Source organism: Ursus arctos, unplaced genomic scaffold (genome assembly GCF_023065955.2).
Source record: "Ursus arctos isolate Adak ecotype North America unplaced genomic scaffold, UrsArc2.0 scaffold_5, whole genome shotgun sequence".
Taxonomy (NCBI): Eukaryota; Metazoa; Chordata; class Mammalia; order Carnivora; family Ursidae; genus Ursus; species Ursus arctos.
This window is the reverse complement of record NW_026623067.1, coordinates 30,183,778-30,198,111: the sequence shown is the minus strand read 5'-3', so window position 1 is coordinate 30,198,111 and position 14,334 is coordinate 30,183,778. Positions and strand designations below refer to the sequence as shown.

Here is a 14,334-nt window from a genome sequence, read left to right as displayed (position 1 = left end):
AGTAAGCTCTTTCATCAGTCCAGAGTGCCTGCTCTGCAGCAGTGATTCAGCCCTGTGAGTAGGCTGTTGAGATGCTACCTTCTGTTACTCAGGCCAGTTGATTTGGGCAGAGTTAGGTCAGGAGGCAGGATTAGACCAGTGGCTTTTTAATAGTACCTGTTTTCATACCATTTTATTTTACATTTGACCAAAGAAAATAAGTGCACTTAAAGCAGAGAGAGGAAGTATCAAGTATTTGGGAAGCATCAATCAGATATTTTAGAGGTTTTTAACTGGTACCTGTGTTGACATGTGCTGTTCCCACATATAAATTTAGAGAAGTCTTGGAGCATTTCTGAGAAGCATAGAGGAATGATTCTGGTAATAAGAATCTGAAACACAGAATTTAATCTGAGATCATACAGTCTTTCCATGAGGGTTTGTTTTGTTTCTCAGACTAGAATGGTTTCCAACTAGTACGTGATGACAAATGTATTGTAAAAGATTATCTGGTATTTGTTTGTTTTTGCCAGTGTAGAACAGAGAGTAGAATGGCATGTGGGACCGACCAAACCTGAGGTGAAGGTGCAAGGGGAGCTGAGGAATTGTAGCTTTAAGTAGGAAGGATTTAGACAAAAATGCAGAGGTTAGAGAGAGTAGAGCTGCTTATCCTTGCTTTGGAGTGCAGACCATGGACTTGGTCTTGTTTGTTCTATGTTTAACCTTTGAGACATCCCTTTAAAAAAGGGGGGGGGGGATATAAGCAGTCCAAAAGAGATTTTTAAAGAATATGTGAAATTCCCACCCATTATTTGTCAGGAGAACTTTGGTGGTCTTAAAGCATATGCTCAGAGCTTCTACCAACCCTCACTACATAGTCTCCTGAGACTTGGTCCCTTGGAATTCTTTTCAAAGGGACTCTGGTCAAAGAGTGAGCCTAGACCAATCCCTTCATTAAATTGCAGACAGATCTCTGGGTTAACACTGATTAGACCTCCCACGGATTTACTCTTAAGGAGAGTACTAAGTTGAAGAGGCTTGAGCTTCATTGTTTTCCAAATGACTATTTTAACAAGGGCTGTCCAAAAATAGGTCTCTGTATTCACCTCAGTGCTCATATATTCAGATCTTGGTAAAGGTGACGTTTCCTAAATTGTCTCAAAGGGAGTCACATTGTTGAAATGTGTAAATATAAGGGAGATACTTTCTCAAGAAACTTGTGATGCCACTCCTGTGTCACACAATTAGTCCAGCACTCACAAGTCAGTATCCTTCATTGTGTGAAGAGGCTGGAATTAATTTGGGTCAGACTAGTTCAGAACCTGAGTTAGTTTAAAGTAGTTTTTAAATCTCATCACATATTAGAAGCACCTAGGTAGCTTTTGAGAAATACTAATTCCTAGACCCCACCCTCAGATTCTGATTTAATGACCATAATTGACTTTATGGATTTGGGCCAAAACATGCTTTTTCCCCCCCTCTAGTGGTGACTCCGTTTCCCAGCATACTCCAAATTTCAAGTCTTAATTCATTCGGGTGCTATTAAAACCAGTGCTCTTTACTCCCATATTTTTGTTGGTTTGCTAGTTTTTGGTAAGGTAGCCATTCTGAGTATGTCTGCCTAATTAGGATTTGGTTTTGTATAAAATATTTGCTTAGCCAGACCTCTTTCTTTGCCATTAGAAACAATCAAGTGCCTATCTTTTTTTTTTTTTTAAACAACAAAATCCCCTCTTAATTACTTAGTCCTTAGATACTTCCATTTGTTATATGTTGGGCACAAGTCTGGGTGCTATAAGCAGTAAATAACACAAACCTTTTTCTGTGTTCTTAGGGAATTTACATATTTCCCACTGGTGGGGGAGATAGATGAAAATACAGTGTCAGGTTGTGGTAAGAATAATGGAAGAAAAATAAGGTAGGGTAAGGAGTTAAGACTTTTTTTTTTTTTTTTAAAGATTTAACCATGCTTTGTTTTTCCTAGAATTTAATAAATGCTTGCATTCAGAACCATTATTTTTCCTTTCAGATACCAGGTAGTACTGGTGAATACTGTCCTAGAGGTTGCCTTTTCTCTGAAAATTGCTATTAAGAGTTTTAACTGTCTATTCACTTTTTTCAGCATACCAGAGCACAATATAAGATGGTAAGGACAAGAAAGGTTTTGAAAGTGTGCTTAAGTTTAGATTTATGTAGTTACCATGGACGTTTATTGTTTTTACTATTGCTGTGTTATGAGAATGCTAATAAAGTAAGTTCTTTTCATGTAATTTTTTTCATGAAATATTATATACAGAAAAATCAATAAATATACATTAATGTAACCATAACTTAGGTCAAGAAGCAAATCAGTTTTAGTAACCTAGAAGCCCCTTTCTCCATATGCCCTATCCTGATCATTAACCCTCTCCCTTAACATTTTTGTAACTACAACCTGATTTTTTGTGAACATCATCTCCTTTTTTTATCTTGTTTACTGCATCCCTATGTGATATATTTAATTTTGCTTGTATTTGAGCCCTGTGTTACAATTATACCTCATGTTTTGTTTTGCTTTTTTTCCTCTCAGCATTATGGTAGAGATTCACCCACTGGATCCAGTGGTATATTCATCCACTGAATGAATATACGATAATAACTCATTGCTATTGATGGACATTGGTGTTATTTTTCGTTTTTGGCTAATATGAACAATGAACATTTTTGTTCATCTTTTCTAGTGTACATGGGTATTCTTCAGGACATATTATCAAGGACTGGACTTGCTGTGAAAGGGTATGTTTCAGCTTTACTAGACAATTTTTTCTGCCAAAGCAGTTTCCCAGTTTACACATAACCTGCAGTTTGTGACAGTTCTTGATGCTCCACATCTTCATGAATACCTAAATATGTTTCTTAAAGTTATTAATGAAAAAAATTAGATATTAAAAAATCCTTTCTAGTTCTCCACATTTTAATTTCTGCTTCAGAGAAATCACTTTTCAGAGGTAAAGTAATAAAGCGTGTAGGTAACATCCAAAGTACTTCACATGAATTACCTCATGTAATCTTGAGAAACCCAAAGCAATGGGTCCTTTACTATTCCCATTTTACAGATAAGGAAACTGAAGTTAAGAGATACTAAATAACTTCAAGTGGTTTAAATAGAAATGGTCTATTAAAGACACAAACTCAGATGTTTGCCCGTAAAGTCTAGCTCATGGGCATCATGCTTTAATTCCTTTCCCCTCTTTCAAATATTTATGTGGCCCTAGAAACCAATCTGTAAAGAATGGAAGGGCTAACCGTTGTGATCCTAGGCAGATCTTTGAGAGGATGTTTATACACAGAAAAAAATGACGAAAATGGGTCATTGCAATTCCTTGTGATCTCTCCACAATTACTTTATTTCCAGAATGGCTGAGCCACAACTTCCCTGGTAGCGTTTCTTACCTATACTCAAAAAAGAAATGTGTAATGTTGTAGACTTCAAGTTTGGGCAAGCTCAATGACCAACAGAAAACAAAACTATTATTAATATCAGCCATCCTTAGTAGGTCCTAGAAATATAAATGTTGCAGCCTGAATTCTTTCCCTTGTTACTCTAAAATTTAATTCTTATCACGTCATTAGAAAACTAACGTCATAATCATAAATCACTTTGAATTATTGAGTGAACTATGCTAACTGCTGTGAGAAATACTAAGATGTACCTAGATGTGGTATCCAGACCTCAGGAAGCTTAAAATTCAGTAAAAAGAACATGCCTATGACGGCTACGAAGTAAGGAATTTTGAGACCCGTGGGACCCATCAGTGCGCCAAAGGGACAGCAGTTAAAAATACTGTTCTAGGACGAATGGATTCTGGAACTCTATCAGTCTTCTCACAGTGGAAACCTAATATGTAGTGCCTGGCTATCCAGAAGAGTGGTCTGTTTTTCTTAACAATGGACCAGTAAATAAATAGAAATTGGCTTTATTCGCTCTGTTGGAAAACAGGCTAGTATGTAAAATATAGTCCGAAATTGGTCACTCTTGAGTCCAAGCGGCCCTAAATCACCACCCCCCCATCCCGGCCATAGGAAGGCGCTGAGCTGAGCGGGCTGACCTGGGCATTGGTTATATGAACGCAATACTTCGCGAAGCAGCACTAACTGGGAGCTGGCCACTGGACCAGTGCCCAACCCATGCTCAAGGCCGCGAGACTTTAATTTCTCTGCCCCGATCTCAGTACGTCCGTAATGGACAGGGCAAGTACTTTCTGACGGCCTCCTTCCACAAGCGATTCGTTTTATTAAAAGAAACGCACGGAAGAGAGTCAGTGAACCTCCTCGTTCGCGGAACGGCAGCGACGATTTCTGCACTTTCTCCAAGGGAGAGGTGTTGGCGTTGCAGAACTGGAGTTTGGCCCCAAGGTTGGCCACACCCTGAGCTTCCGGATTAGGGCACAAACAGAACCCTCCCCCCAGAGCGCTTACCCTTACCGCTCTGCCGCAACAGGCTATTTTTGCTCAGTCCCTCACAGGGCGTTTCCGGTCCCTGCACCGGAAGTTGGAACGGCCGAAACCGCAAATCCGAGACGGGTCTCGTGACTGGTTCAGGCGAGATCTCGCGATCTGTCTTCAAATCTCACGAAGAAGAGTCGGAAGAGGCCTAACTGCACCGCCCCAGTTTTTACGTCACCGCGGAGACACGCCCTTGGGCGTTCGTTTGCGTGCTCGCCCTGCTGCGCATGCGCACTCGTCCTCCTTCCGCCCCCGTGCGGGCTTCCCTCTGGCCAGTCGCGCGTGGGCTGAGGCCCTGGGCGGGCGTTGCGAAGGCTTGTTTGCTCGAGCGCTGACCCCGGGGCGGTCCGGAGTTATCTACCTCGGGGGTGGAGGGTGCAGACCCCCTACCTAAGGTGAATGTGCTGTCTCGTGGACTGCTAAGGGCAGGCTGGGGAGCACGGGGGCCGGGGCCGCGGCCATGAACTCACCCGTGGACCCCGGCGCTAGGCAGGCGCTGAAGAAGAAGCCTCCCGAGCGGACCCCCGAGGTAAGGCCGGCCGACTCTAGCGCGCGTCCGGCTGTCCAACGGACACCGTCCTCCTGTCTGTCCGAAACCTGCGGCGACTGTCCCCTTGCCAGAGCCTCGCACCTGCTGCCAGTGTTATCTCTTTGCGTCCCCCCCCTTCCCCTGCCCTCACCCAGGCCCTTCTCGCCGGGGTGATGACCGCCTTTCCTGCTCGAGGTGCAGTCTTCCCGCACACCCGTCTTTGCCAGTAACTTCCTAGTGTTTTCGAGAAGAAGGCACCATAACAAAATCGTATTTTCTCAGGGCAAAATATGGGTCTCGGAGTGAGTGTGTCCCTAGGTAGAAAACGAGTGGAAATTGTTAGTAGTCATATTACGAAAAAGTAACTTCTCTTTAAATGTCTCTGAAGTTGCCTAGAAAAGAAAGTTTTAAAAATCATCTTAAAACTTGACATCCAGTCAGGTGATGAATGTGGTCGTGGATGATTCGTATTTAAAGATCGGTTCTGGTGGTACTTTCTCACTGTCAGCGGGAAATTTTTCAGTATTTTGTGCTTGGATCCAAAATTTGCTCTGTTGGGTTAGCATCAGTGGCATCAGCCTAAATGATTTTCATTTGACCTCAAGGCTAATTTTCAGTCACGTAACTGAAACCTTGTAACTTTGCATAGCCCTATAGAGTTGAGATTTTGGGGGAGGTTTTCCTTGATTTGGAGTAGTTTCTGTAATAAATGGTGTATTTCTTAAACCAAAAAGCAATAACTGACAAGAGTGTGAAGGGATTGTTAGATTGTCGTGTATATGGTTGCAATAAATGAAATTAAATGTTTTGGTTAATTCTTAAGCCACTTTTGAGGTTTTTTTCAGATTTATATTGATTTGCATAATGGATCTCAGTAAATTGGGGCTGACCTTTTGTGATATGACATTAGTCAAGGCATAACTGTAGCTGTGGTAAGTCAAACTTTGTTTTTGGGGATCCTGATCTTTAAATGGAAACAAGGCAAATTCTGCCACTTTCCAGAGTCCTCATTTTGAGACCTACATTTACTCTCCCATGTGTTTTAATTTCCCTTTGATGATTCTTGAAGTCATTGTGAGTTAATTGAGAGCCTTCACCTTCACAGGTGAATCTGCTGTAGTTTTTATATAATTAGAAACTATTATGCAAGTCTTGCAATCTATAATGTAGGTTTTACTTTTAAATATTATTTGTGATAAATTCACATTTTAGTGGGAAAATCTTACTTGTCTTTAATAGCATAATTAGCTACTTTGAAATGGCCTATTTTTGAGCCTTAGGAGGTTTTCTTTTCTTCTTCTTCTTCTTCTTCTTTTTTGGTTTTAAAACATTTTCTAAACTATTTAAAAAATTATGTTGGCCAATGTGTGCCACGTGAAGTACTTTATCTTGTTTTACTGGAACAGCAGCATTGTTTAAGGGAATGCTGACCAGCTGCCCACAATACAGTCTAGAGTCTTGACATCTAGCAGCATAGCATGATAACTGCTTGATTCATTGGCAGTGCTTTCTAGTGAGTATAGAATTTGTTTGCAGTACAAAAGTACGAGTAAAGAAGTGGTAACCTGAATCCAAGTGATGATTTGTTTGTGAGAATTTCATCAAATTACGTTTCTTTTTTCAGGAGATGTTTATTCTTTTAGTGGACTCTTAAAATTTTAAGTATATAAGTATTTAACAATTACTTAGTGAAATCTTACAAATTCAAGGCACTATTCTGTGCACTGGGATGTATCAGTGAACAGAACAGGCATGCCCTACTGGTTTTACAATTCTAATGGAAGGGGCAAGGGAGGAGACGGGAAAAATACAATCAAGTAAGTTAAATAATATGTGATAATGGCTGGTTTAAGAAAGAGTAAAGGGATTGGAAGCATGGGGCAAGGGCTGGGTTGCAGTTTAAATAAGATGGTGAGTATTGTGATTTCTGAGAAGATGACTTTCGAATTAAGGCTTGATGCATGTGATGAAATTAGCTCTGGAGATGTATGGAGAAAGAGCTTTCGAAAGAGAGGGAATAGTCATTGCACTTCCAAGATGAGGGTATGTCTGGTGCATTCAAGGAATAGCAAGGAGCTGTTAGTGACTGGAGGAGAGTAAACAAGGGTGAGAATTGTAAGAGATGAAGTCAGAGAGGCAGAATAGTAGTGTAGGAGGGAGTATATCATTAAGGTCTTTGTAAGTCATTGGAAATTCCTTAACTTTTATTTTGTGTGAAAGGGGGCCACCAGAAAATCTTGAAGCAGAGGAGTGTTATTATCCTACTTGACTTTTTAAAGAGCCCCCTGGTTACTTGCTGGGTTGAGAATAGACTATATGGGAGCAAGGGTAGAAAGAAGCAGGCACGTTGGCTAGAGACTATGATGTTGAAATCGGGAAGAGCTAATTGTAACTCAGACTGAAGTGATGATAATGCAGGTGGCAAGAAGTAATCAGTTATGGAAATATTTTGAAGGTTTAGCCGACGGGATTTGCTAATGAGTTAACCCTGTGCTTTGGGGGAAAGAAAAGCATCGAGCAGGGTTTCAAGGTTTTTGGCCTGTAAATCAGTGTTGGAGTTATCATCGAAGAGTTTCAGCTGGCGTCAAAGAGATGGGGAAAAGCTGCTGGAGGAGTAGGTTTGGGGAGGGAAGATCAGGAATTCGGTTTTGAGCATGTCAAGTTTGAAATGTCTATTAGAAACGTTGAGTAAGGAGTTGCATTTATAAATTTATATTTCTATAGAGAGGGCTGGGCTGGAGATAGGAATTTTATATTCATTAGCTAGTAGATAATATTTCAAGTCATGAGGCTAGATGAAATTCCCAAGGCAGTAAGTGTACACAGAGAAGAGGACCGCAGACAGCCCTGTGGCACTTGATTACTACAACATGAGGGGGGAAGAGCAGAGACCAGCAAAAGAGAATGAGTGGGCGCAAACAGTGCAGGAGGAGAAAAGCCAAACGAATAAAGTGTGTAATAGAAAGGTATAAAATACATTCAACTTAATTTTTCTTGAATGCTTAGTGGGTGCAAAGCATTATGAAAAATAGACAAATAGGTAAGAATCACTGTCTTATAATCTTGTAATCAGATGTTTGCGTTGTGTAATGAGTATAGAAGTCTTCTGTTTGTTTTTGGGACAAAACTAATAGTCCCCTTATTTTGAACCATCTGTTGCCCTTACATGAAACTATCATCTCAAACTTAGACATGGAATGTGGAAACGTGTTGTACAGTATATCTCTTAGAACTGTGTATTCTAACACAGTTTTTACTTTCTGGCTATTTCTCCTACTTTGTAGTTCCAGCTTCATAGTCCATTGTCTTTCCTGAGCTAGTTCTCTGATTTCCTTTTCTACTTTGCAAAGATTTTTTTAAGTGGAAAATTTTAGACTTAAGTACTCTGTGAAACTAAGTGCTCTATATCAATGAAAGCTGTTAAGGTACTCATTTTGAGTCTATAGCAAAATTAAAGATACTACAGTCAAAATTAAGGTCTTGAACTTGGCCCTTCCTCAACTCAGTCCATATGCAACACGGTTCTTTGTTGATAACCTTTCTTTTTTCCTCAGAGTGAGCTCCTTATCTCCCTTAGGGTTTATTTCCATAAGTGTTTAATATCATACTTTGCATGTACTAAATAATGAATAAATGTGTTAAAACAAAATTTAGAATTCATTTTGGATAGTCCTGTTAAAAAGATTATAGTTTTTATTGATAAACTGTTGATTTTGTACCTCCTGGGAAGCCTCATTCAGCAACTTGGCTTCAGTTAATATTTATAGGCTGCCACCTGGTTCTTCTTAGCCAGTTCATGTGCTTTGGATCCATATATCTATTAAACTGTTCTCCAGGTTCTTTAATCACTAGTCCTAAATTGAAGCCTCGTTTTTCCCTCTTAATATTCTGTTGGTGACTGCCCCAGTTGCCCAGGCTAGAAATTCATGTTTCAACTCTTGATTCTCCCTGATAATCTTCCCTCTGTCCAACTGGCCACTAAACCGTGTTGATTTTATGTCCTGAGTCGCTTTCTACCTTTTTTTCCCCCCGTGCTCTTCTACCCTAGTGCAGGCCCCTATATCATTTTATCTTTGACTGTTGTACTTGAGTCATTTTAGTTATTGTGATTTTACTGCTACAGTCTTCTTTTTAATACATCTCATCATGTTTCACTCTTGATGAGAATTGCCCACTGCCTAGATCAATTAACAGTATAAGTTATCCAAATCATTTTTTCGAGCTAAAAGAGGTACTGTTAATATTTATGTCAGAATAACAGGTTAAAGAGGGGCTGTCTGAGGTAAACTGAGTTGTGTTATCTCACCTAGGTAATAAGATTAATACGTCCTTTTATTTAGTAAATATGTCAAACACAATACTAAAATACAATCTTGTGGAAAGAAATTGGATATGGGCCCTTTTCTTCAGTGAGTTAGGAGATGGTTATGGAAACATCAGTAAAATGTTAAGGTTATTAGTGACAAAGGTACAAATAGGATACTTGGGACTGCATGTGGGAAAAGGAAAAACTTTGAGAAGCAGTTAATGGAATCTTAAAAATGGTGAGTAGCTGTGTGGATGACATCTAGAAGGGAAGTCATTCCAGGCAGAGAGCAAGAAGAGCGAAGGAAAAGTGTATATGTAGGACAAGAAGCCACTCTCTCAGCATGCATTCCCAGTTGGGGTGATACCATCCCCAAAGGGACATAAGTTATGACCTTTTTTTTTTTTTTTTTTTGAGATTTATTTATTTGAGAGAGGGGGCGTGTGTACACGTGTGCTCATGCGGGGGGAGGAGCAAAGGGGGAGGGGGTGGGATAAGCAGACTCCACTCTGAGTGGGGAGCCCCACATGGGGCTGGATCCCATGACTCTGTGATCATGACCTAAGCCAAAATCAAGAGTCTGCAGCTTAACTGACCAACCATCTGAGCCACCTAGGCACCCCACAAAAATTATTTTTTAGGGCAGTAGTGAAAAAAATCTTAGACCTTACTATGGTTTATAACCTTAAAAAACTCAGTTCTATCTGGCAGAATCTAATTCCTTAGTATTTAATTGGGGGTGGGACAGCATTTTGGAAAAAATGCCTAAAAATGCTCTTTGGGAGGGATGTGATAATAAACTTTGCAAAATAATGTTTATGGTATGTTGGGGGTTAAATGTTAAAGCTGGGTATACTAGCAGGGTTGAATCATTTCAAGGATTTGAACTTGATTTTATGAATAAAGGAGAAACATTGGAGGGTTTAAAGCCTGGAAATAAGATCAGCTTTACAAAGATTACTCTGTGGGCGTTGTTGAAGATGTACTGGGGAGGAAGAGGAGTGCTATAACAAAAGCAGGAAGGCTTATAGGTAGGGTGAACATACATTTTGTCCGAACCAGGGTATGTATATGAATGAAAGAGAAGACTATTAATGACTATGTCAGGATGACAGGGAAACCAGGAGATAGGGTCCTGATTATAGGAAAGAAATGAAGTAGTTCAGGTGTGAGATAAGGCAGTTCCGTATGGGATAATGAGCTAGGAGCTGGAATTGGCCCAAGTGGTCACTGATTGGAATTGGGAGTATCTGCCTCCCACCAGGCTTTTCTCTTAAAAGTTTGAAATGGACTCTAAAACACATACGATGAAGTCCATGCATCCTAACTAGATGGCCAGCTTAATGTTTACAGTAACACTTAGTTATCACCCAAATCAGGGTATGGGATATTACCACCTCTCCAGAAACTTCCCCCTCTGCCCCTCCCAATCAGTACCCTTTCCAAGAGGAAAGCACTTTTTGGACATCTTTTACCATAAGTGTGTTCTGCCTACCTTTGAACTTGATTTGAGTGCAGTCATACAATGTATATTTTTTGCAGCAACCAAGAGGACTTGGTTTTTTGTGTTTTACCCCTGGACAGGACTTTGAATCACCTCTCTTAGTGATTTCCTTGATCTCCATCGCCTCTCCTTTTTATCCTAACTCACGCTTTTGGCTACCCTTTTGAATTGTCTGCCTCACTCTGTCCAAACCTACTTTTGAGATAATTGGTTCTCAGCCCCAGAAGCTGCGTTTAAGGCCAATATACACCCTGCCCTTCTGTTCTGCTCAGGTTTCTATGTCTTCCTTCTTTTGCTTGTTGGAAACAGGTTTGGACTGGGTACAAGAGCAAAGCAGAAGTTTAGATGATTTCTAGATTGTTGATTTGGGTAACTGCCTGTTTAAGAGTGCATTATTAAGCAGAATTAGGGTGGGAAGACTTTAGGTTTTGGAAGTGATTTTAGATTCCACGCAGGGGATACAGGTAGGGATGTTCTGTAAGAATTTGGAGCTTCAGGTTAAACCAGGCTCTGGTTCTGAGTTGATGTGAGAGTCTACGGCATATGGGTTATAGCTGAGGTCATGAGATTGGTAAGAATGACAAGGGTGAAAAGCGAAATGAGAGTAGGACAGCCCTTTTGGGTGTTCCACTATTAAAGGGTTGGGACAAGGAAAAGGAAACTGCAAAAAAGAGTGTAAAGAATTGTTAAAGAGGTAGGATGAGAATAGAAGAGTGCTGCTACAGGAGGGCATTTCAGACAGAAAGCCCTAATCACTAATGTCAGGCACTTTCGAGAGTTCAAGAAAAGGGAGGACTGATAAATGCTTTGGATTGTGTCTATTAGAATGATTTCACTGGACTGATGAATAAAGATCCTGATTGCCGTGGGTTGAAGAGAGAATAAGACTCAAGAAAGCAAAGGCAGCAAGTACTTTTTGTGAATTTGAATAGAGAGGTAAAGTCCTCCATGATCTTTTGTGTGGCACTCTAGCCTTATCATCCCCCACCCCAAACACATCCATTTTAACTACTTAAAATATTAGAACACCTTACTTCTCCATCTAGGCTGTATCTCTCATTGTAGGGAACTTTTTTTGGAATGCCTATGACCACACTTGATTTCTTGGTTTAGAACCTTTTGGAATGGAGTATTAAGCATTAGTACTTACAGAGAGCTTCTTAAGTGGTTCCAATGTACAGACAGAGGTGAGAAGCATTGTCCAATGAGTCATATTCTCCTGTCTATGCTTTATACAGGCTGGAAAAGTATGGTTATAGCTGTGTTTAAAGCCCTGGGTTTTGCATTTGGTCAAGCCTACTTCAAACGTAGGCTCCAGCACTGAGACTTTGAATGATCCTGGGCAAGTTGCCTAAATTCTCTAAGACCAAATATCATTTGGGATTGTTGTGTGGACTAAATATTTAGCAAGTGCCTGTCATAATAAACACTCAGTAAATGGTAGCATACATAATAGCTTGCCATTTCCCCTGACTGGAAAGCCATCCTCTGACTTGGCAAGTTCTGTCTCCTCACTGAAGTGTCCTCTCGCATGCTCATCTGCAAAACTGCAGATTTCCTTACTTTTCCACTCCTCCTCAATGTTCCCAGGATACTTCACACCTTCCTTCGCCACAGTAATTACTGGTGTTAAGATTCCTTGCATGTTTATGTGGCTGGAATATGAGCTTCTTGAAGTCCTAATGTCCCAGTACGTAGTGTGCAATACTTGGTACATAGTAGGTATCCACAAATTTGTAAATGACTTTAAGAAGAAAAGAAATGTGAAAAATACTGCTTCCCTCTTCTTCTAGTTGTGGTTTCTATTGGTCTAATATTTGAAGTGCTGGGATTAAAAGACTGATGAAGTTTGGCAAAAATGGCCAAATTTGCTATTAATACTCTAATTAAAATATGAATAAAGTACAGTTGCCATAAAGAGACTATGTTTTACCTGGCAGTTCTTCATAAACAATACAGATAGAAGAAACTTAGTCATACCTTGAAACAGGAACTCCTTTTTTGTATGGTTTTTAAAACACATGAAAAACACATGTGCAGGAAACTTCTGAGAGAAATATAGATAAATATCAGTTTTAATTTCTCATATGATTTTAACCAGATGACTTAAAACTTTTCCTGGGCAAAAATTACATGCTCAGCTAGGTGCTAATGTAATTACCTTTTTACAGTCAGAAAAAGATTTAAAACAAAAACTAGCTAATTTTTGTTGTAAAAAGTTGAAGAGGGAGCTAGGACTGTAAAATGTAGTATTCTTGTAGTTATGAATGCATTTCAGAATTTAGAGTAATCCTTAAATATAGACTTGTGGAGGTTTTTTCTGAATTGGCGAAAGCGCACCATTGTACTTGGAATCATTTTTGAGTGAGTCACTGTGCACATCCCTGAGGGTGGCAGAACAAAGATTCTCTTGTGCTTTTCTACAGCAGATGCACATTCAGAGGGTTTTTGGAAAGTAAAAGAACTTATTTATGCTTGTGGGGCCCTGTAGCCTTCATTTGTAAACTCAGCCTTCGTTAGACAGCACCTCATTTTACATCTATTAGAGATTCCCACCTTGAGAAAAAAAACCGTAGCCATTTGGGAGTGAGGAGCTTCCCCGAGAGAATTCGACAAAAATGAGGGGTAGCCAGGCATGATGAGCTTGACTATGTGACAAAGTCCTGTTCTTTGGAAGGGATGGAGTGATTGTGAGTTCTGTAACATTGTGGTTAGTATTTGGCTTGACCCTGGACCTGTTAAACTGCGATCTTGATGTAAATAAAAACTGAACAAGCCGCTTTATTGAGAACATGAGATTATGGAGGCATAAGCAGCCCCTGTTTGATGTTCTCCACTATTAAACACTCTCCAGTACTTTGCCATAAACTACAGCTTTGGCAGCTGGAGGGCTTTAGGCTTTGTCATGTGGCAGAGATAGTGGAGCTCATTGGACAGGACGCTTAGTACATAGCTAAAGTAGCACTGCCAGCATGTATTTGTGAACGTATATATAGCACTTCTAGAAATATTGTAGCTGGCGAGCTCAAGAGCTGGTGATAAGAGTTGCATACAGATAAAGGAACTGAACTCCTGAGAGGTAAAATGTCTTGCTCAAGGTCACGTGATTTCATTGGTAACTTCCTCATTCTAGTAGCACCCCACTGTTTTCTCTATAACAGAACAGTGAACTTTAGGCCATGTTTTAAGCTTTGACCTTTTGTTGTCTTTATAGATGCCTGATATTTTCCTCAGTAAATTCGCCTTGTTTTATCATGCCTGTGCTGTATGCAGTGCTTAACGGTGCTGTGTAAATTTAATGGAAGGTGTCAATGTAGTGGAAGTTTAGAATTCTGAAGTTTTATGTAGGATGAAAACAGGTGTGCTTGTTACCTGTGTCAGTGATTTCTTACACCGTTCTGTTATGTAATTTAAACTTCTGTTTTCAAAGAGTGGTAGTGTATTCCATTTTGGCTTTTTAAAAGCATTCAACTAATAGGAAAAGGCTTCATCACAGATTTTTTTTTTTTTTTTTTTTTTTTACAAAAGAGT

The 14,334-nt window shown here is 39.9% G+C and overlaps 1 protein-coding gene across 6 annotated transcripts in view; it reads left to right on the top strand.

Annotated features, from left to right (window-relative positions):
• The first annotated feature begins 1,385 nt into the window (after positions 1 to 1,385).
• The window catches only part of RAPGEF6 (Rap guanine nucleotide exchange factor 6), a 182,431-nt gene continuing 169,482 nt past the window's right edge, over positions 1,386 to 14,334 (top strand). For all 6 annotated transcript variants that reach the window (XM_048220950.2, XM_026507900.4, XM_026507902.4 and 3 more), the window contains exon 1: positions 1,386 to 4,993. In XM_048220950.2, the coding sequence (XP_048076907.1) occupies positions 4,925 to 4,993 (69 nt within the window). In that variant the 5' untranslated portion in view covers positions 1,386 to 4,924. The remainder of the gene's footprint in view (positions 4,994 to 14,334) is intronic.